The sequence below is a fragment of the Vipera berus genome, assembly GCF_964194415.1.
Source record: "Vipera berus genome assembly, chromosome: 6".
Lineage (NCBI taxonomy): Eukaryota > Metazoa > Chordata > Lepidosauria > Squamata > Viperidae > Vipera > Vipera berus.
The window spans coordinates 20,252,225-20,276,443 of record NC_138208.1 but is presented as its reverse complement, the minus strand read 5'-3'; the positions used below and the strand labels follow the sequence as shown (position 1 = coordinate 20,276,443).

The window sequence follows — 24,219 nt, the reverse complement described above, 5'->3', positions numbered from 1 at the left end:
TGCTGGTAAGGAGGTATAGTGGAAGGAAAATGGTTCTTCTCAATCAAGGGGTTTCCATAAATGGCAATGGGCGTTGGATTGCTCCTCCATTTTTTTATACACTTGAAGACATGATTGTAAAAAACCACTTAAGTGAAGTAATTGAATTCATGTAAGAATCAAATCTTATACTGTGGGAAAAATACATTTGCTGCCAATTTTAAATGCCTGCATTAAGTTAATTTGTTGCTACTTAATATTTTAAAAGGGACGCGGTGGCTCAGTGGGTTAGGATGCTGAGCTTGTCGATCAGAAGGTCTGCAGTTTGGCGGGTCGAATCCCGAGTGCCGCGTAACAGAGTGAGCGCCTGTTACTCGTCCCAGCTTCTGCCAACCTAGCAGTTCGAAAGCACGTAAAAATGCAAGTAGAAAAATAGGGACCACTACGGTGGGAAGGTAACAGCGTTCCGTGCGCCTTTGGCGTCTAGTCATGCCGGCCACATGACCACGGAGACGTCCTTGGACAAGTGCTGGCTCTTTGGCTTTGAAACGGAGATGAGTACCGGCCCCTAGAGTCGGAAACGACTAGCACGCATGTGCGGGGGAACCTTTACCTTTACTTAATATTTTAAAGTACACTATTTTTAAAACTATTGTAAGTAATTTCATCAACTGTCCAGATCTTTTATTTTTGAATGGATTAAAAATATATCACCAAATATTAATGGCCATAATTTTGATTTAACTTTAAGATTTGAACAGCATATTCAGTAAAATTAACTTTTTGTTGCTGCAAAAGAGCATTTCCCATATATTTACTGATTAATTATCAATACCTTAGAATAGATAGTAACATTTCCTGTTAAATTAAAATACAGATTTAAATTACTTAAAATGTTAATTTTATTAGAAGCTTATATATTTTTCCAATGTCAAATTAGTATTTAGCATTGAGGTAATATTTATGAGGACATGCATTTGTTTAGTAAATATATTCTGTGCTGTGCATTTCAATAATTTCCTGTTATTGTTTATAGGCAATTCAGATATTTGTAGTGAAACAAGGCATTTATGTATCTGGGACTTCACCTGAAAGTATGAACTGTCTATTGTCAGAAGTGGCTAAATATGGAACTTATTACACACGGCTAAGCCGTTTCTCTCTTCAACCAGTCCTTGACTCGTCATATAAAAAAGGGCTTGTGTTTCAGGTAATGCACTTGTAGTTTTTATTACTAATTTGATTGAATATTTAATTATGCCCTTGTCTTTACCTGATATCTATTGGTAAAGTCTGGTGTGTTTTTGGAAGAAAAAAAAAGCCTTTTCTGTCCCTTATGCTGTTCAATTAAATCCCAGTGGTACAAAACTTTTTTTCACAATGTGCAGAGAGGAGGTACTGAGGGCAAGCAGAACCTTGTTCGTGCATCACCAGTTCCAACCTAAATGTTACATTTCACTTGGGTTTCAACCTGGTTATGAGACCAAAGATGTGTCGGTCTCTCTTAGAGATAACGTGTGTCAGAAGTTGGATTGCAGTGGTGCAGACCTTTTAGCCCTGTTAGATTTTTCATTAGTGTTTGATACCATCAATCATAACATTCTCCTGGACACTTGTGATGTTGCAGACAGAAGGGGCTATTTTGTAATTCCTCTCCATTCTGAGCAGATGATTCCAGTCAATAGTTTTAAGCAGTCAAGCTCTTTGTCTCTCCAGGATGGGTGCTACCTGATTCCCTTCTCTCCCAATACTAGTGAGGCACATCATTTGTTGATTCTGGATGAAGTGTAATTAGTTTGCTGATGACATTCACTTACATCATTCTGATCTGATTTTTTTAGAGTCTCTGGAGATCATAAGACAGTGGATGGGACAAAGCAAGTTGCAATTGTGTCCCAGAGGATAGCGCTGATCCCTGACAAGGCCTAGACTAGCTCTTCTTGGGGGCTGGGTTTTTCACTTTCCTGAAGAAACAGGTTGATAATTTGGGAGTTCTTCTGGATTCTTACCTTCCTGCTTGATAATCAGGCAGAGTACGTGGCTAGGAGAAGACTTTGCCAAGCTTTGAGGCACTTTTTGAATAGGAGGCACTGACAACAGTATCTCATTCCTTTATTAACTTATTATCCTCATTAACAAGGTAGCATTGTCTCTGCATACAGAAATACATGCAGATTCATGTCTTAGACCAGGGGTGTTAAACTGCCGGTCTGTGGGCCGGATGCGTCATCTGGAAGCCGCGCCTACCCCATTGCCGGCAATGGCAAAACACATGACGTCACGAGTTTGACATGTCTGTCTTAGACCAAATACCTAATTGACACAAATATTCCTTATACATAAAGACATGAAATAGCCTCACATATCTTTGCCTTATTCTCTGCTCAGCATTGTGCCATTTGTTATGCATTCCATTTATTCTCACAAATACCTTCTGTTATAAACTCTTCTTGATTTATTCAGAAACCAACATTCAGATTCATATTTGTGCCAAAATTTTATAATGTAACCTCAGACTAGTACCACTCAATTCTGGCACATTTTGGTTGATATATCGCAAGGAATACAAAAGTCCAGTTACATTCTATATGTGTTTATGCTATTGTATACATTCAGCGGTCTCCAAAGCTATTGCTTGCCTTACAATTCAACATACTGTTGTCCACATCCCACAAAGCAATATGTATATGTAGTGTGCTGGCACAGAATATATTGTTGACTATGTTGGGTAAAAATCTTTCTGATTGCCCCTCACTATATATTTGGAAGGGGATATATATTAAACCAAGATGGATTAGCTGTCATTATTTGGTTTTGACTCGGCATATTTGTAGCCCTCATGGTTTGTACCATAGTAATTGGCAATAATTGTGTTTCATTTATCAACAGTGATTAAATAAGCCATAACTTAATATGATATACAAATAGGTTTGCTCGTGCAGTGTACATGTGCCAACAATGATTTTATGTTTCAAAAGGTCAGTGTCCAGGTAACTGTAATGTGTGAAAGGACCCTTATCCTCTGAAAAAGATTAATGTATCCTATCTCCATTTTCCAGTTTAGTATAACTATTGAGATATGTTGGATTTAGTATTTTTTAATTTAAAAGAACTTTTCTTTTTGCTGTTAGGCATTCACAAGTGGACTGAGGAAATATTTACAATACTACCGAGCATGTGTTTTGTCTACTCCCCTGACTTTAACTCTTCTAACGATCAGCGTTCTCTTCCGAAAACTAGGACGACAGCTAAGGTAACATTGTAGGATTAATGTAATAGGACAAAAATGGAAGATTGAACACTTATCAACAGTGTCCCAAAGATAGGACAGTGAAAGATGCTACCTTTATTTTAACACAATGGTCCCCAACCCACGGGCTGTGTCTCACTACTGGGCCGCGAGCCATTTGGAATTGGGCCATGGTAGCGGCAGGCAAACAAGTGCACACACGTCCCCACTTGCGCAAGCGGCAGGCAAGCATGCATGCTCCATTGGTGAGAGTGGTGGGTGCACGTGCCTGCTCACACAAATGGAGCTGTGTGTTTGTGCTTGCTGGTCACTCGCATGAAACCATCCCCTCCAGTCTGTAAAGCCGGAAAGGTTGGGGAACTGTGTTTAACAGCTCACTGTAATTTAGTTGTAGCTGCAAAAATAAGTCTAGAAAGCTAGATTAAGAAGTCCTTTAGATCTGTAACTAAAATAAACTACTGACTGAAAGCTGAATTACCTGACCTTATTTCATGGTTGTGTCACAGAATATTTATACCTCCTGTTCATGGAAGCTAGCAGACATAATTTTTAATGAGTTACCTGTGGTGCTGCGTTTCTGAATTAAACGTACAATTTCTTATGACTAAGAAAATGTTTTTTGTGAAAGAATCTATAGACTTTAAGGCTAGAAGACCATTAGGGAATAAAAAAATGTAGACCTTACCCCCTTGTTTCTAATAAATCTCTATAAAAAAGCTGCTGCCTCTGTGTCATACACATACTTTATGTATGAAAGTAATGTCACATTGGTAGGACATCTGGATGTTGTTTTCATGAGACTAAGTAGAAATGATTGGCTGGTGGCTTGTTCTGAGATATCTTTTCAAAGTCCCTGACTAACTTAGGACCACAGGATTCCTTGTGATCTCCCATTCAAGAACTAATGAAATCTGGCTCTGCTTAGCTTTTCAGGCTCAAACCTAGGGTAGGCAAGATAATCTTGTCACACCTAGCTGTTATTAATGGACTATCTAAATAATTGAAATATATTTTATTATTATACAGTAATACAGTACATCAATATAGCATATAATTAACTTAGATATAATTTGCTATGAACTGTTTTTATTGATTGTGATATTTTGAAATGTGCGGTACGTTAAAATATTTAATTATATGAATTAAGTTAAAATGTTAATTTAAATTGGATTTAAAGACCTGTAATAAAAGATATTTGTTATTTTTTCCCCCTGACAGTTTAGTTACACATAACATATATTGTTTGAGAATCCAGGGTTAGATTCTAGAAGGCAAGATCACTCATCGGTTTTTTCCTGAATAACTATAAAAACTCCATTAAGGGTGCAAGGCTACGATCCTCATCTGCTGAGCCAACCATCAGGGCTCACAGCTTATCTTGTCTATCCGCTACCTTGGACAGTTTTAATACTCTGCATACGATTACGCATGTGTAACTGGTTTCTTTTGTTAAGGTATTTAGCTGAACTCTGTGGCTTAGGAGCGACTGCAGTGGGATTTGGTGGAGGTACCAGTGCTTCCTTTCCAACTGTGAGTAGTGCCTGGTTTGTTTCTCTTTCTAAGACACAACAAAAAAATTGTATATTTTTATTTATGGCTTGGTTGCAATAAACAGTTTGGCTCAATATACTTTGAGGCAATGCATTTTAACTGCTTTGACCTAAGTGACTTCTATACTATTCAACGTGTATATTTTTATTCATTAGTATTTGAAATAGTATAACTGAACATAAAATATTCTGTACTTCCCCACCTATTCAGAGCTTGAATAAGTAACTACTAAAACAGCCTTCCTTGAGGAAACAAGCAGCTGTCAAAAGTAGCTTTATCCAACAGAATTCTTGAATAAGGCTAGGCAAATGAGTCCGAACTGTAAAAAAAAAATTATGAGTTTCATCCTTTTTACATAAACTGGCTTGTGTGTATTTCAGGGAGTTAAACTTCTTTCATATCTCTACCAAGAGACTCTTAATAACTGCAGCAGTGAGCATTATCCAGTTCTCCTGTCGCTACTGAAAACAAGCTGTGAACCGTACACAAGGTAGGAGCCCTGCATTGTCACAGTGATCTGGCAAAATCAGGGGTAGGCAACCTTGGCTCTTTTATGACTTGTGGACTTCAACTCCCAGAATTCCTCAGCCAGCTGTGTGCTGGCTCAGGAATTCTGGGAGTTGAAGTCCACAAGTCATAAAAGAGCCAAGGTTGCCTACCCCTGGGCAAAATGATGTAATGAATTTCTTAGAGTTCTCAGTTTAGGCATCAGTTTGAGGGGCATATCTGAAAGTGAGGCACACAGATTTTCCCAGTTACTACAACTAAACCATTTTAGTAATCTGATGAAATACATTAATCTTGCATACAACAGCCATTCTAGAATATCTTTTTTAAAAAGGACATTCAATGTTTCATGCTTTAGGTTTATCCATGACTGGGTGTATAGTGGTGTATTCAGAGATGTGTATGGTGAATTCATGATTCAGGTTAATGAAGATTATCTTGGCTTTAGAGGTAAGCTTTCTTTGAAATATTATTTATTAGATTTATATCCCACTTCAGGGCAAAACAAGTAAGGCGCTGTCTACTCATTTTTATCAAAAACAACAATTATTTCTATACGATACGTTGGACTGAGAGAGATAGGGAACCTAATAAGTGTAACAGGTGTGAAAAATATTTGCAACACACATGCCATTCAAAGGAAGTTGCTTGGTTTGTGAAGAACAAATCAATAATATTTGGATATTCATTTTATTTTATTTTATTTTATTTTATTATTTTATTTTATTTTATTGCTTTAAAACTGTGCCAAAGTGATACATTTCAGAAATGTTGATGTGTTGTACTTTTTTGATACTTAGACAAGCATTATTGGACCCATGGATATGTTTTGATTTCTAAAGAAGTAGAAGATTGTGTTCCTGTATTTTTGAAACATATTGCTAATGATGTATATATTTGTGGGAAAACCATAAACTTACTGAAGCTGTGTTGTCCCAGGGTAAGTATTAGAAGATCATTGATTACTTTGTTTAGAACAGAGGTCCCCAACCTATGGGTCGCTGCTCACTACCAGGTCATGGCCACAGGGCTGCCTGAGTGGCTGGCCAGTGCACACACGCATGTGCGCACGCTTACCCCCCTTCTGCCCATGCTAGCCTCGCCGCAGCATTAGCAACCCCATTTGCAGAGCAGCATGCTTGCAGCTCCGTTCGTGTGTACGCGGCACAGCCACATATGCGTGTGTGCGCATGCACGCATAAAGGTGCCTGCCCCTCCCTTTCCCACCTGGCCGTCAACCCAGAAAGGTTGGGGACCCCTGGTTTAGAAGTATATTTGAAATCCTAATTCTAGAGCACTTATTTTTAGGTAGATTTTGCAATACTGCCAATTTATTGATCCTGATTTCTGAACAGGTTTAATATTTTAATATATTTACAACTCCTCTTCCCTGCTTTGTATTGCTTTTGTTCCTTTGGAATAAATAGTGTAATTCACTTGCTGTGTTGCAGACATAGTCATTTCACTCAGCCTCTGTTGTACCTTCCATATTCTGTACTGAGAGCTCAAGCTCATGTTTATTTCTATACTCCAAACATTAGTATTAAGATTGAAGGGCATGAACCTGATGAAATAATGTTTCTCAGTTTTCTTTGAGTGGCTTAAGAAGCAGAATCTCTGCATTACAGAAATCTCTTTCTGTGGTCTTCAGCATTTTTCTTTCTGCTTTGCAGAGGATTTGAAGCCTTTTGAACCTTGCCACTTTGTCGGAACATTTTTACCAATCCTTGTTAGGTGCCAACAATCCATCATCTAGACAACTCAGATTCTTTTTATATGGTCCCAAAACATATATATATATATATATATATATATATATATATATATATATATATATATATATATATATATATATATATATATATATATATATATATATATATATATATATATATATATATATATATATATATATATATATATATATATATATATATATATATATATATATATATATATATGTGTGTGTGTGTGTGTGTGTGTATATACCCACTTTTATTTGCGTGACCAGTCATGTTCAACATTGCTGGAGGTTCTGCCTGTTTTTTGCGGTATTATTTTCCCCCATGTATATCAGAAAGAGGTTGTTCTGTCCGGTCCTTTATCTTTGCTGCTGGTGGTTCAGGAACTTCAGGCTGTTATAGTAAAGAATTACCAGCTTGTGCGGCTATTCTCTTTGTCTTCCTACAAAGTCCAGTTGCATCCTCTATGTCAGGGGTCTCCAAACTTGGCAATTTTAAAATTTGTGGACCTCAGCTCCCAGAATTCTTCACCCAGAATTCCTGGAGTTGAAGTCCACAAGTCTTAAAATTGCCAAGTTTGGAGATCTCTATTCTATGTGCTTTAGGGATTTCCTATCCTGTCTCCTTTTCTGCTGTGTCTCGTGATTTCCATGAAACCCTGGAGCTCATTTCATTTGCAGGTTCCTAAAAACTATTTTTTTATCTTCTACATTGCCTACTTTAGATTATTTCTCTTAGCTCCTTTGTAATAGAAGCACTATTGCTAAAAGTCTAAGGTTGCAGGAGGAATAAAGCCCATTTTAATATTTTTGCAGCACTACATATGCTGGTCTGATATTCCTGTCCCTCGGATTTCTGTAACGTTCTCTCTCGATGAGTTAAAAGAGATTGAGAAAGACTGTGCAGTCTACGTAGGTCGAATGGAAAGAATTGCTCGCTATAGTACCATCAGCAAGGAAGAAAAGGTAAATATATTTAACAGAATAATTTCAGAATGGAGTATTCCTAGACAAGATTTTTGTTTGAGTGATAACATTTGGAATTTCAAATGTTTTAATTTATTTAATGTGTATATCCTTTTATGGTATAATATTTGGAAATTACAGTAAATTATGTGGATTTTCTCCTAGGTTTTGCGCATGGAAATTGAGAAACAGGAGTTAATTGTTCACGCTCGAGAAACAGCTAGCAAAGCTCTCAAAGCCATTACTGGTAATTTATAATTGTCTTTACATTCTAGTTGACTTTCTTCTGTGTTTTTTCTTGTATAAAAATAGGCGTTTTAACTTTGTTTTTAGATCAACAGATATCAGAAAAAATGGCACTGGATGTAAAAAAACGTGAGCAATTTCAGAAGTTGAAAGAACAATTTTTAAAAGATCAAGAGGTATGTTTTTATTCATATGAAATGTACATTTTCAGTAGTAGCAAAGTGTGTGTGCGCGCGTGCGTGTGTATCTGTATGTATGTATGTTGAATTTGCCTGAAAAAAATATTCAGCTCAGTTTTAAGGTCTTGGGAAATTATTCTGAAAATCTTTCTGAATATTTTGGTAGCATCGACGTGCTTTAAAACAGGAAGAAATTGATGATGATTTTAGTTATGCTCGGGAGCTCAGAGAGAGGGAGAAGAGACTGAAAGCTTTAGAAGAAGATTTAGAGAAAAGAGCAAGGTAAGCCAATCATAGTATTTCATGTTCAAATTTTTCAGTTGATCACGAGCAGATTTAGTTTAGTATTGATAAGAATGTTTATGCTAATACTAAAAATTTCTAAATCATGTATGTAAGAAAAAAAGAAAAAAGAGGTAGTTTGAAATATGTAGAAATACAAATGCAGCCCCTCTCTGCAGCTCATTAAATGGAAACAGAAGCAGATGCCTTAATGAGTTGCTAGAGAGAAACTGCATTCCTGTGGCCACCTGTTCTGAGACACCTCTTCCAAATCAAATCTGAAGCATTGCATGGTCTAGTATGCAATATTTTTGTCAGTTGAGTTGTCAAACGCAGTGATGAATTCAGCTAATCTAATGGATCATGCACCACTAATCGGAGTAAATAGTTAAAAGAACACAATGTACTTACCACACGCACACTCAAAAGTACTAACTGAAGTGTATTTTTACTTATAGTATAGATAGAACTAAAAAGGGACGCGGTGGCTCAGTGGGTTAGGACGCTGAGCTTGTCGATCGGAAGGTCGGCAGTTTGGCGGGTCGAATCCCGAGTGCCGCGTAGCAGAGTGAGCGCCTGTTACTCGTCCCAGCTTCTGCCCACCTAGCAGTTCGAAAGCACGTAAAAATGCAAGTAGAAAAATAGGGACCACTACGGTGGGAAGGTAACAGCGTTCCGTGCGCCTTTGGCGTCTAGTCATGCCGGCCACATGACCACGGAGATGTCCTCGGACAAGCGCTGGCTCTTCGGCTATGAAACGGAGATGAGCACCGGCCCCTAGAGTCGGAAACGACTAGCACACATGTGCGGGGGAACCTTTACCTTTACCTTTTATAGATAGAACTATGATAAGAGAATATTAATCTTGCCATGTGTGTAGGAGAAAGTATTGTTCCTTCTGAAGACACAGCAACACATGGCATTTATGTTTTTTATTTTGTAAATTGGCTTATAGTTAGGGTAGATTTTCTGGGTAATTAATTGTACGTTTTGATCACATTATATTACAGGAAACTTCATTACATTGAATTCCATGAACATCTACCTTGCTCATTGATTTTGATCTTTTCGGCTGTATTTATTTTGGAAGTAATGCAATTTGTATTAATCAACTTCGTTAGTTTTGCTGTGCTTTGATAGTATCTTTGATCTAAGATACCAGTGTTGTTTATTTCTCTCTCTCTCTCTCTCTCTCTCTCTCTCTCTCTCTCTCTCTCTCTCTCTCTCTCTTTCCTTTCTTTCTTTCTTTCTTTCTTTCTTTCTTTCTTCTTTCTTTCTTTCTTTCTTTCTTTCTTTCTTTCTTTCTTTCTTTCTTTCTTTCTTTCTTTCTTTCTTTCCATTCAGACAAGAGTTAATTGACCATTATACTAAGCTGTCTGAAGATGCAGCTCGTAGAGAAAAAAAAGCTTTATGGAAAATTCAAAGGCATAAACTGGAAACAGCCCGTCTCAATTTTTTGTTAGAAGATCAAAAAAATATTGAGGTACTGATCTTTTTCTTTCTTTTTTTTAAAAAAAACCACATTGAACCTACTTATTACAAACATTAATATTTCTATTTTATGTTTAGGACATGCTTGAAAAACTTCCTGGTGGAAAGTACAGGAAAAAATTAAATATAATTCCAGAACACCAAAGTCAACAGGTTATGCTGGCAGGAGGGCAAGGGAAAGAGGCTAATCTTCAGGTTTGTACTTCTTACATATATGGCTTGGGGCCAGAGTTTGAAAGCTAGTAAAACGTCTAGTAAAAAGAGACATTTTATCGTAGACCCGGTACTTGATAACAAAATAGCCATCTTTACAATTATAAAAAATATTTTATTAAAAAGCAGTTATAACTTTTCCTGTTCAAAAGAGTAAAAATGGGATAACATTTCAATACTACAAAAGTTAAGATTAGTTTGGTAAAGAAAACAATGCTTTCAGGATGTACTTTGTTATACTGGTACATATTGCAGTGTACCCCTATTTGCTCCAGAATAGCGTGTAATAGTATGTAATGTATATCTACACCACTTCCTGGAATTCAAGAAAGTCATGTTTTTGTTTTTGTTTTTTTTAGGATGTTGGCCAATCATGATTAGGTGCAATTTTAAAAAAAAATAAAGGGAATTATCTTACTTCAGATCTTTTCTCCTTCTAGTCGTGATTATTCTATTCAGATTTGAAGTAGCAGTTGTGACTGCTGTTTTAAGTTGCAGTGGTTAGTAAGGAATCTGGGACTTTCTTCATACATGAAGCCTACCATTAAGTCGGTTATTGGTTTAAAGGTGAATGTGCCCTTTGATTAGGGCTTATAGGTTTGTGGTAAGCCAGATGATTTCCATGGCAAATGAAACATTTTTGAGGCCTTTGATAAATGAATGAAGACAAGAAGTTGAGCTAGTAAATGAAATGATAAAATAAAATTGTATACAAGTAATTTCAGAAACTGCAGGTAAAACAAAAGGATTGAACATGTCAGCTATGTAACTTAATTACATATACATTGTAATTATTTTCCATTTTTGTAATTATTTTCCATTTTTGCACTTCAGGTAACTACTTTAGAGTCTGACGATCAAAAGATTATGGACATGGGGAGAGATGCAAAATCTGAACTGACAGATTACATTTCAAATGATCAGTCATTGGAATTAACACAGCCCCTAAACGTGCAGCCTGCAGACTGGCCTGAATCTGAAGAAGCAGGAGTTGCTTCTCATACTGCCTGCAGTGATCAGATGGCAACTCTTTCAAAGGGTATGTCTGAACTTGGTCTGAATTTTGAAGATTTTTTGCCAAAACCTCAGGAAGAAATACTCCAAACAACACAGCAGACAAACCTGTTGGATGAAGCTTTGGAAAGTATCAATTCAGACCTTTCCTTCAGTGATCAAAGAAAGGAAAGTAATTCTCTGCCAAAAGAAGCTACAGAAGGAGAAATAGCCTTGCATGCTTCTCTGCAGAATGAATATGATTTTAACACAGTTCTCAGGCCTTCGGTTTCACAAAGCCACATTCAGGTTGGTGAAAATGTTTTCAATGTTGAAAGCAGGAGACCTCGGTGGAACATTCATGGTCACATATCTGATGCAAGTATTAAAATAGGGGGCTACATTCCTCATATTGAACTCTCCCAACCACATTCAAATCCACATGGGCATTCCTCAGACGCACACATCAAGGTTGGAGACTATGCTTCTGAAGAACAGCCTCGCCGGCCTCGCTGGAACATCCATGGGCATGTTTCCATAGCTCATATTCCTGTTGGAGAATATGCCTCTGAGGTAGAGCTCTCGAGACCCAGGTGGAATATTCATGGTCATGCTTCAGATGCTAATATAAAGATTGGTGAATATGTGCCAAAGGTAGAAGCCACGAGAACTCGATGGAACACTGGGGGGCATATTTTGGATGCCAATATCTGTACTGGGGAAAACGTTTCCAAAGGTCTATCTTCTCGTCCTCAGTGGAATGTCCATGGGCATGCCTCTGAGTCACATTTTAAAGTTGGAGAGCTGGTTGCTGATTCTGAGAGCTCAAAGCCTCGATGGAGCATCTTTGGTCATGTATCACAGTCAAGTATTCAACTGGGGGAATGGACTCCTTCAACTGACAGTGATCCAATACCTCATCTTAAAGCAGGTTTTGGTCCTGCATCAAGTTGTACAGTACAGACCTTTCTATACAATGGGAGATTCTCTGATGAGAAAGCAGAAGAACAAGAAGCAACGCCACCTGGCCTTGAGTTGGCTAACTTGGATAAAAAGCATGACGAAAGCTTCGGGGAAGAAGAGCAGGGTAAGTGACATACACCAATATATATAACGATATATAGCTATTAAAGAAATCTGTTGAATTCAGGTAAGTCAAATAGCTGAGTGGAAATCTGAGTTTTCTAATTCACTGCCCTTATCCCTCTTGTTTCTTTTTAATATGCTGGGCTACAATCCCCATCCCTTTTTGTAATTGGAGCAGTCAGGAGGTCACTTGTTTGGGGAGGTTATATAGCAAAATTAAAGATTTGTCAGGTACATTAAAATAATTAAAACTGGCCTGTATTGATACTTAAACAAATCTTAAGAATGTCCCCAATAAATAAAAATAAATGGAAGATGAATGGCACCTCATAGCAAAAAGCTGTTTATGGGGGAAAAAAACAATATTTTTTATTTATTTTTATTTTGTTTGTCAAATTTTTATGCTGGCCATCTCCCCTTTAAGGTGACTCTGGGCGGCTTACAGGTTATAAAACAACTAAAAAATGTTAAAATAATAAAACACAGAATTACAATATTATTGAGAACTATACTAAAATTGAACTAAAGGACATGGCTCCAAAAATATATTATCTTGACTTTTCTTACCTTTGATTATTAGGAGAGGTGAAGTTATATATGGCTAAAATATAAAATACTTATATAAAACATAAAAACTGAATACAAAAAGAGACATTTGATTTATGCATATGAATTTTATGTATTTCTTCCTTTTCCCCCACATAATTATTTTTTTATAGGTGGGGATGTAGTGGTCATCCAAGATGATATCGAAGATCTGCAGCCTTTCCCGGTGAGAAGAATCATACATCTTTTTGTACTGTTTCAAAATGCAAAGTGCTGTTGACTTCCCAATCACCACTTTGGCAAAGGCTTTCAAGGTTAAGCCAGCAAGGAAACAATTATATAGAATGCTACTACTACTATTCTGATTATTGTTGCTTGACATGCTTTACTTCACTGAGCTGATTTTGCTTAGCAATGCCAGCTTCAGTGTGGAGTAATAGAGTCTGATGTCTCCATAAGGAGCAGTTGACCAACAAAGAAAGGGAGGGAGGATATTAATTATCTTCCACTGTCTCTTTTAGCATTAAAAATTGGATTTTCTTCTTTTACAATTAGCTAGCTAGGAGGTTAGGAATGATTCAGAGGCCAAAGGTAAAGGTTCCTCCGCACATGCGTGCTAGTCGTTTCCGACTCTAGGGGCCAGTGCTCATCTCCATTTCAAAGCCAAAGAGCCAGCATTTGTCCGAGGACATCTCCGTGGTCATGTGGCCGGCATGACTAGACGCCAAAGGCGCATGGAATGCTGTTACCTTCCCACCGTAGTGGTCCCTATTTTTCTACTTGCATTTTTACGTGCTTTCGAACTGCTAGGTTGGCAGAAGCTGGGACGAGTAACAGGCACTCACTCTGTTACGCGGCACTCGGGATTCGACCCGCCAAACTGCCAACCTTCTGATCAACAAGCTCAGCGTCCTAACCCACTGAGCCACCGCGTCCCTGCATCAGATGCCATATGAGGATGTTAATAATATGTTTAATTGAAATTGTTGGTTTATATAGGAACAAACTAACTTTTTTGCATTATGGAAACGGGGGAAATTTCTGCTTTTATTCCACTATATTTTTATGTGGATTTGAACATTTTAGAATTTAGAAAAAATGAATGATACTACAGAAATATAACAAGTGAAGGAACATTATAATGCCAACAGTTCTTTTTCATCAGGTAGAAGAACCTGAAAAATCAACCTCACTGAGTGTTGTGACTCAGCAAACTTCTGTCTCTGAGGTCATTGTGTCTGAAAACCAGGAAGGAGCTAGCACCAGTGTTGCTGTATGGAAGAAAGAAGATGATTACCTGCAAGCCTTATCTAATCAATATTGCCTGGAAAAATATCAGGATCAGTATGAATTTATGTGTGAGTAGTCTCAAAGCAAGATCCATTAAGACAATGTAACTGCTTGAATCAGCCTTTGTTGCTAACTTAAAACTCAAGAGTGGGGAGTTTATGATTTTTAGATCATGGGTGTCCAATCTTTTGGCTTGCCTGAGCTACATTGAGTGAAGAGTGAATTTGTCTTGAGCTGTATATAATCTAGCATCGCTAAAAAAAATCACAATGTTAAATGTTTACAATCTTATGGGACCACATTACTAGCTGTTTGGGACTGCATGCTGTCCGTGGGCTGGTCACGTTTGCTGTAGATACTTTACATCAGTGACCACTACCTATTTAGCCTGGGGAGGGTGAGTTTTTTTAAAATACTTTTAAAAATTCTTTTAATTTAATTAATTCTAAAGGCTGCAAGAAAAGAGACTCAATAATAAGTTAAGGTTTAACACGCTTCTTTTTTCATTGTACTGCCACTACAGTACATAAAACTTTGGTGCATGATCTCTAAGTATTTTAGGGCCTGCAAAAATGTACAACTCTCTTAATATCTGACTAAGGTTGTGCAGAGCTGAATGTTATGAGAAATGTGTCTATGCTGGATATTTTCCTGGAAGTTAATGCTCCGAACATAATCCACCCCAAATTTTGTCTGGAACATTATAAACTGTTTCTGGTTTAGGTTTAAATTCTGGGGAATGATCCATAAGAGAAAAGGGACAATCCTTGAAAATTTGACTTGCCCTGTCTGACTTTTATTAGGACCACCTCATACTAATATATTCAGTAACATGTGGAAGGTCACAAGTTGTCACCTTTACTGTAAAACTTTGGGGATTTCATTATTTTTCTCGCTAATTTTGAACTCTAAATAAAAATACTTCTGTTGTGTAGAAATGGCGGTTCTCCATTCTTGTAGCTTCATTGGGTCACTTGAGTTTCAAAATTCAGGCACTAGAAATTGTTAATCCAGAATTCTTGGGCAAAAGTATAGATGTACTAAGGCAATATTTCTTATTGGTGGTTAAAGCATAAATTATGTTTACGTGCAGCTTTTTCCTCCCATGATTAATAATCTAATCATCTTTCTACTCTTTGGCATTTAATGATTCCATTTAGTTTTTAACTTTTTGGACAGCATTTTACAAATACTTCCATTGCTTTATGGTTGTTATCTATATACTAAGTAGATGGAGAGTGCAAACTACAGGTTGTTACATATTGGTTATTTGATTCATTGCATTTTACCCTATGATAATATTTTAAAATAGTAACGTTTAGCCTTTCAAAATATATTCTACCTGTAATACAGCCGAGCTTCCAGTTTCCCATCTGTTACATCACATGATCCCCAGATCCTACACTTTCCCTGTGGATCCCTCAATACAATCGGCAACAGATGAAACGGCTGTACAACTCAGTGAGCTCTTATCGCTCCCAGTGCTAATGAAACGGTCAATCACTACCCCCTTAGTTTCTCAGTAAGTAGTAATGGAAATGTTAAGTCAATATGTAAGAGTACTTTGTTCTGCTATTCACATTGTTTTGTTAAAGACAAACAAATTATCATCTCCCCTCCTTTTATTGAGTCACCAGTATAGGCAGTTTAGTGATTACTGCAGAAACATATGAATATCGTATCAAATATCATAATCACTTGTATTAGATCTATAAATGTCATAGCATATTTCCTCTTCAGTCTTATCAGGCCAAAGGAATTACATACAAATATGATGAAGAGTTAGGGTGAAAAACCAGATTTATTTGAAAGGATTTTTTTTATTTTCAACACACATGGTGCATCCTTATTTGAAAAGCCACCAAAGGATGTTGAACTATAGTAAGTTATTTTGTACAAACTAATCATTAATTCTGTATGCAGCATCAAGTATATTTTTAATATACTTCACAGCTTAATTTATGATTCAGTTCATTTTACCTTAGGGTAGCTTATCATGAATTTGTTTCCTCCCTTTTACAATGAGCAGAGAATTTAATTATTCTACATTTTAAAATTTGGATCATCTATTTCTTTTTTTTTAGTGTTTCCCTTGTGAACAAAGCCATTGTGGATTATTATTTTGTGGAACTGAATGTTGAGAAACATTTTGAAGCATTGAGGCATTTTTTGTTAATGGAAGATGGAGAATTTGCTCAATCCCTTAGCGATTTGCTTTTTGAAAAGGTATTGAACTATATCTATTTGCCAAAATGTAAACCAGTGATAGGTCAGAAAATAGCCATTTCATTGATCATGTTTCCAATGATGGTCAAGAGAAAACAGCCACTCTTGGAACTTTGCATTATAGGAAACTCTGGCACAAGGAGATTTTCTGGTAATAAACAACGTGCTTAACTTCTGCTTACAAGAGATATCCTGCTCAGTGAACTCTCAGTCTCTAATACGCTATTTTCTAATTCAAGCTGGGATCAGGACAGACACCTGGTGAACTTCTGAATCCATTAGTCCTCAATTCCATCTTGAATAAGGCACTTCAGTATAGTCTTCATGGAGACAGTCACTTGGCTTCTAACCTCTCTTTTGCACTGAAATACCTCCCAGACATGTTCAAACCCAATGCTCCTGATGCCCTAACCTGCTTGGACCTACGATACAAGGTGAGATGCCCACGGAACTTTTTGACTCATTTTCTAAAACCATGATTGATTTATTAGAACAGTTGATCCTGAATATTTTCTGATATTATTTATAAATGCACCTTTGTGTTGTTTTTAAACTTGTCTCAAAAGGTTGCAAAATGTAGATTCATATGCAGTGAGAATTATTTTCTTTTTCTTTTAGGTTGACTGGCCCTTAAATATTGTAATTACTGAGAACTGTATGAATAAATATAACAAGATATTCTCCTTCCTGCTTCAGCTGAAACATATGGTATGGACTCTTAAAGATGTCTGGTTCCACTTAAAGCGAACTGGTAAGACTGATTTGCGTACTTCTGCCAAATATTTTTTTCCATTTATCTATTTTATTGATCGTGTAATATTTTATTGAACATTATTACATTTAGCAGTAATTTGTAAACCTTACATTATATTTATCTTTTTTTTCCTTTTAAATTTGGCTTCTGAAATATTCTCATTTTTAAATAATAACCATGTGTTTTCAGACCCTGTGATTGATTGATTGATTGATTGATTGATTAAATATATTTGTTTTGCAGCATTAGTAAAACATGCATCGAACTCAGTCCAGTTTCGACAACTCCAGCTTTATAAGCATGAAATGCAGCATTTTGTTAAAGTTATTCAAGGGTATATTGCCAATCAGATTTTGCATGTCACCTGGTGTGAATTTGGAAATAAATTGTCTTCTGTGGGGAATTTGGAAGAAATTTACAGAACCCATGCAGAATATCTCAACAAAGCAATCTTCCGGTAAGGAAGCTGTATATAACTCAGTGGTCCCCAACCTTTGCAGCTTGGAGGCACGACTTGCACAAGTTAAGCTGCAGCGCGTATGCACGTGTACAAGCCCGCCGCTCATACAAATCAAGCTGCAGGCATGCAGGTCCCCCACTCGCACTGCCCAGTTCCAAATAGACCACTGCCTAGTAGTGGCCTGGGGATTGGGGACCCCTGGTATAACTTACTTGTCTGCGTGTGTTGATCAATAGTTTTCATATAATAAAAGGCTGGATAAACATGGGTTTCCATTATACTGACTTGGTTTACGTTTATTGCTACTATAATGCAGCAGAACAAATGCATTGTGCATTGATGGACCACAGAAATAGTTGCTTGCATTGAGTTGCAGGAATGAAGAGAAGTTTAGACAGTACTTCAGCTACCAGAAAAATTCCTTTAAAATTGTTAAACAGTCAGTCTATGTACAGTGTGTCCTGAGGAGCAATCTGAACTGTAGCCACCCTAGTGCAGAACCACTTGTGGTTCTCTTGGAAGTTTTGTAAATAGTGTACATTACTCTGTTTTAAGAAAAGGAAATTGACCACTAGTTTAATATTATTACTTTGTTTAAATCCTAGAGACTGTCAGACGATTGATTGATTACAATAATTTGTATCCTTTTAGGATAATAGGTCTCCCCAAATGGCTTATAGTAAAAGATAAATAAAAATCAAATAAATATAGTTAGGATCCTTTGCACAAGTGGTTTCTTTCCCCAATCCTCTTTGTATTTGGTTCCTTATGGTAACGATGACTCTATGCAGAGCAGGGAAGAGTTGAGATTTATGTCAACCCTTCAAGCTAATCCAGGGTCAGAACAGACTGGAACTATAGTTTATTAAGAAAGGTTATAGCAGTGTCCTAGGACCACTGGGGATCACCCAGGCCTTCTCTGGTTCTCAAAAGCCAAACTGTTTTCGAGTTGTTGAAGATATTTGCAAAATGTAAATCAATTACACTCTTACTATTTTTTATTTGTTAAAATTTTGTGGGGTTTCATGAACAATGGGTTAGTATCTAATGGGGTTAGTATGCCTTTTTATATGATTCAGTAATAAATACTCTGTGAATCAATCCATTTTAACTCTGAATATGGTAAATGATAAACATATACAAAAGCTTATTTTGAGTTCTCTAATTTTTAAAAGCGGGAAAGGGTTCTGAAAGCAAGATGTTTAAGAAACAATGAACTAGTCTGACTTCCTTTTTAATATTTTCTTTGTTTCCAGACTTAAGGCATATTTTTATAACTATTGCAAAGTTAGAGGGATTGCATTGCTGCCTGTCAGTTAATTTCACATTGGTATCTGTTTAAAATGTATCTTTGCTTTTTCCTTGGCAGGGGATTATTGACTGAAAAGGCAGCCCCTGTGATGAACATAATTCACAGCATCTTTAGCCTCATTTTAAAGTTCCGTAACCAGTTAATCTCTCAGTCATGGAATTTTGATAGCAGCAAACAAGTGGCTGTTCACCCTAACTTTGGATTAATGCAGCAGTCCTATAACACATTCAAATATTACTCTCATTTTCTGTTCAACGGTAAGACTTGCCATGCAATTTTTCTCTGTTAGTCTGAAAATCAAAATGAAACTCAAGCACAGCATAGTTAACTAATCTTAAGATTACATTACGGTCCCTTTGAAATTAAGACTAATTAATGTATCTGTTTTCTTAGAGCAAACCAGGGAAATGATAATTAACATTCTGTATTTTAAGGCAGGGGTGCCCAACCTGTGGGCCACGGCCCACTACCAGGCCGTGGCCTATTGGCCACTGGGCCACATGAGTGGCTGGTTCGCGCTCGGCTCCATGAGGATTGTGGGTGTTCATGGCCCCACTCATGCGAGCGTTGTTGCGGGCATTCACATGCATTTACCCCTCCCACAAAATCATCCCTTCTTTTCCCCCTCCTCCACTCCAGGACACCAACCCTGAAAGAAGCGGGGCCACGAATGCCCATGACGCTCTTGATGGTGCTTGTGCGAGTGGAGCCACAAACGCCTACGATGTTTGTGATGCTCACGCGAGTGGGCTCCAAACACCCACAACGCAACGACACTTGCGCAAGTGTGGCTGCGTGCATGCGCAACCACCGACCAGCCACTCACATGGCCCGGTGGCCAATAGGCCACAGCCCAGTAGTTGGCCACGGCCCACAAGTTGGGGATTCCCGATGTAGAAGAAAAACTTTGGTCTACACTTGCACTTCATTTCATATTAAAAGTATCATTTAGTATCAAGATGGTGAAACCGTGAAATCAGGTGCAGCTTCAGCTGTGCTTCTGCAGTCTGCACTTTAGTTTGCTATGTAAACCCCTCAGGTTGAAGCAGTTTGCATAAAGGAAGGCAGATGTCAATAACACTGTCTCTCTTTCTGCAATCCTCTTTGTAATTGTTTGGTTCCTTACAGTAAATACGCATCAGGTTCACCCTGCCATCACCCCCAACTTAAGGATCCTCTTTTTGCAGAGCATGTATTTTTTTCCTTCAGGCCTACTTTCACCCCCTAATTTTGAGCCTTATGTCCTTTCCCTTTCCCTTTTTATTCAGAATTTAAGTCCCACTGTTTACAGCTGTTATAAGGAAAGCCAGCTGATGACTGCTATGGTTACCCATGCACTTGGTAGCATCACTACAGGATATCTAAAACATTCTTAGCGGGGCAGGATGCTGGACAAGGTTCTCCGCAACTAAATGAAACTTTGCTGGGAGAAATAATAGTTTAGGATTTGATGTGGCTCATCCAGTTAATGCACACTGTTGCAAGGATTCATTCAAGGGCCACTTTGCTTTTTCCAGTAAGAACATTTGGAAGACTCAGTAACATTTCTCTTGCCATAAGCTGTTTCAGACCGAATGTGAAGATGCAGATTCAATTGATAAGATTGACTTTTGTAAGTTTTGCCTCTTTTCCTTCCCTTTCCTTGCAGTAGTAACAAAGCTTGTCAACAGAGGGTACCAGCCTCACCTGGAAGATTTCTTACTACGAATTAACTTTAACAACTATTACAAAGATAATTGAGCTTTTGGAATAGACTACTGCTCTTCTGCTACAAGGAACCTAGGGCCATTTGAAAGCTGCTGACCTCAGAAGCTTTGAAGAGTTTGCACTGAATGATCCCACTGATACAGCAAGATGCTCCATTTTCCTCACATAGCATGGCACTGGTTCATACTGTCTTCTCAGTTCACAGAAGCATGTTTCTCTTGTTGGTTTGATATATCAAAGTGTGCATAGATGTAAATTTGTTAATGTGTAAATTCTTCCTTTAGCATTGTCAAAGCTTCTCATGTAAATGTGTAATAAAGAGCAAAGCATAAATTTATTATTTTGTAATAAATATGCAGATGTTCAGAGTAAAAAAAAAGTGCACTCCTGACAATTACCTCTGTGTGGATAAATTTAATATGTACACAATCCAGAATCTGTTTATTTAATTATGCTGTAATGGCCTATAATTATAGATGCTGTGAAGATTTTTTAATAGACCTATTTAATCATTTTCCCAATACATCTACATACCCTTCATTTCCCTCAGTGTTCTTATTGTACCCTTTATTATTTTTTAATTGGCATCAAGGCACACCAGAAGACATCCAATCATTGGGATTTGGGCAAGCACATAGATTTTGCTATTGATTGCTTTGCAGTGGGAGGTAGGGAGGAAGGAAATAAATAAATAAATGTGAGGGAATAGAAGAGAGATGGCAGAGTGGTGCTGGATGTGAAAGTATGTTATATTGCTTTAGTCCATGACTAGCATATCACCAAAGCTTTTAAGTTTACCTTATTCTATTGCACTTTGTAGGCTCAAGTATGTAGGTTCTGTGTTGCATTCAGATTCTTTGCAATCTTACTTTGTGATGGTGTAGGACATTTCTGAATGTGCTGATGGGCATCAAGAATGTAGAAATGCTTGTTTAAGCATTGTGAAAGTTCTTTGTGTTCCAAAGACAACTTTTGCCTTTTTCCAAAAATTCTTGCGCTAGTTGAGATGTGGTGTTATTTCACTGTAGTTGCGCCTTCTCTAGTTGCTTCCAAGCTCCAGGCAAAGCTCTAAGGTCCAGGCAGGACTCTCACTAGGATATTTCTATTTCTATTTTTAATCCCATTTATATCCCGCCCTTCTCCGAAGACTCGGGGCGGCTTACAATCTAAGAAGCACAAATCAATGCTGCTCACCAAGTGCTTTTATCTGCTTATAATAGCTACCAATCTCTGGTTTGTTTATCACCTTTCCTCCTATATCCCTCACCCCTTTGTCTTAGCATTTGCTTTGTAAGCTGAGGGCCTGGGTGAGGCTACTAAACGTCCTTGAAAAAGCTCAAGGTGCGATTCATCACAGCTGCATCACCATCTTGGATGCTTATTTTTTTTTAATTCCATTTATATCCCGCCCTTCTCCAAAGACTCAGGGCGGCTTACAAGCTTAGCAGTAGCCTTCATTCTATGTATATGCCTGCTTATTAGGGCTTTTACACACACACCAAGCGGCATTATTACAAAGTCAGCTTAATTGCCCCCAACAATCTGGGTTCTCATTTTACCTACCTCGGAAGGATGGAAGGCTGAGTCAACCTTGAGCCTGGTGGGATGCGATATGAATAAGTGTATGAATGTATAAGGGAATGTATAATGTATAAGGGAAGTGAGCGGAGCTGGGAAGCATTTCTGCCTAAAAGCAGCTGCTTTTCCAAAGTATGGACAGCAATTCCATCTTTACTCCCTCGCAAGTATGTCTTTAAGTCAAAGATATCTCAGTTCCTAGGACAGCACTTAAAAAGAAAAATCTCCCAAACTCTGTTTTAACATAATGTGCTAACCATAACGATACAAGTTTGAATTTTATGAATGTGCACAATTAATGCAACATCCAAACAAGAATAAACAACTGATTCTGTGTTCCCTGATTACTAAACATAATCTTGCAAACTTTTTAGGGTTGGAGAGTTGGAGTTAGGATATAATAACATAAAATATAGTATCTGTTTTACCCATATGACTAGATTGTTATTGTTTATTTTAGCACTAAACAGCCCAAAATCAGCCAGACTAATGCAATAAATTAATGTACTTTAGCAGCTGTTTAATATATTGAACTATACCAGACATGTCAAACTCACAACATCACATGACGTCGCGTGACATATCAGAACTTTTTCCCCATTGCCAGCAAAGGGGTGGGCGTGGTTTCCTTGTGACACGTCTGGCCCACAGGCCAGCAGTTTGACACCCCTGGACTACACTAAATCTAGTTCTTCCTTGTTTTCAGTGGACATGATGACTAGAATTGTAACGCCTAATAAATTGTACATATAGAATTGTAATGAAATGTTCTAATTAAGTCTGTTAACAGCAAACCCAATTTTACATTTCTCAGAACATTTTTACATTATAATCAATCATAATTTATAAACTTTGGATCTAAGGCTTAGAGTAATAGAGTAAAATGCATTGTGCAAAATCTAATGGAAGCCTGATAGATTGTAAGTGGCATCTCAGCTCTTCTGAGATTGTCCCATTTATGGTTGGTATTTTCATGAACAAATTATATTATGTAGTAATAGACCATGAGAGTGTTTGTAGTAATAAATTATTTGGGTGGAGGATCAGCTTGGCAACATGAATTTGCATTATTGCCCAGATGAAAACGGACAGATTGAAAATACAAACTGAGGAAATGGCAGCATTTGGCTGACCTTAACACTAAGCAGAATCAGCCCTGATTAATACTTGGAAGATGGGTCAAACCTGTCTTCAGGCCTACAGACCAGAATGGAAAATCAAAAGCCAAAACAAAAGCAGAGGAAAACAATGATAAATCACTTCTGTATTGTTACCAAGAGGCTTCTTGGATGTGTTGGTAAAACAAGTTGACGTTGACTGCCCAACCTTGAGAAATTTGAGATTTTGTACACTATTATGGGACTTAATAATCAAAATAGTCAACAGAAAACTTATAGTACTGCAGTACCTTGTTTCTAAACTACGTGTTCTTCCCTCATCTTTTAAATCTTTCTCCTTGTTCTCTCTTCTGTGGAGTAATGGGTAAATAAAGGAAGGTGACTAGGTTATTGATGATGTTCTACAGGGCAGTACTTTTCAATTTCAACAAATTTTAAAGATGTGCAGATTTCATCTCAGAATTCTCTAGCCATTATTCCCAGTCCTGCTCAGAGCAATGGACCTCCTATAACCAGTAAAACCCATCATTTAGCAGGTTTCCCAAATCGTGATCTGCAACATTCCACATTTACTGCCATATTTACACAAGTAGTCTTCAAAGAGTGCAATCCTAACAGCAACTGTTTCTCTTGGGACATAAGATGAATTCCATCCATTCAGGCCCCTCAACATGGGATCAATTTACTTCAGTGCCATTCCAAAAACTAGAAATTAGTTGCATACAATAATTTAAAACATTTATT

General features: G+C 37.4%; 1 protein-coding gene across 1 annotated transcript in view; it reads left to right on the top strand.

The window, feature by feature from the left end:
• TUBGCP6 (tubulin gamma complex component 6) overlaps positions 1-24,064 on the top strand; it is a 30,713-nt gene extending 6,649 nt beyond the window's left edge. Inside the window, exons 5-26 of the mRNA XM_081331091.1 lie at positions 1,016-1,189; positions 3,111-3,232; positions 4,684-4,759; positions 5,161-5,270; positions 5,646-5,737; positions 6,088-6,227; positions 7,845-7,994; positions 8,160-8,241; positions 8,328-8,416; positions 8,586-8,701; positions 10,046-10,184; positions 10,271-10,387; positions 11,240-12,485; positions 13,204-13,256; positions 14,196-14,388; positions 15,674-15,842; positions 16,405-16,546; positions 16,786-16,980; positions 17,165-17,297; positions 17,544-17,757; positions 19,130-19,329; positions 20,721-24,064. Coding sequence (XP_081187217.1) covers positions 1,016-1,189; positions 3,111-3,232; positions 4,684-4,759; positions 5,161-5,270; positions 5,646-5,737; positions 6,088-6,227; positions 7,845-7,994; positions 8,160-8,241; positions 8,328-8,416; positions 8,586-8,701; positions 10,046-10,184; positions 10,271-10,387; positions 11,240-12,485; positions 13,204-13,256; positions 14,196-14,388; positions 15,674-15,842; positions 16,405-16,546; positions 16,786-16,980; positions 17,165-17,297; positions 17,544-17,757; positions 19,130-19,329; positions 20,721-20,812 — 4,044 coding nt within the window. The 3' untranslated portion in view covers positions 20,813-24,064. The remainder of the gene's footprint in view (positions 1-1,015; positions 1,190-3,110; positions 3,233-4,683; positions 4,760-5,160; positions 5,271-5,645; positions 5,738-6,087; positions 6,228-7,844; positions 7,995-8,159; positions 8,242-8,327; positions 8,417-8,585; positions 8,702-10,045; positions 10,185-10,270; positions 10,388-11,239; positions 12,486-13,203; positions 13,257-14,195; positions 14,389-15,673; positions 15,843-16,404; positions 16,547-16,785; positions 16,981-17,164; positions 17,298-17,543; positions 17,758-19,129; positions 19,330-20,720) is intronic.
• The last annotated feature ends 155 nt before the right edge of the window (positions 24,065-24,219 follow it).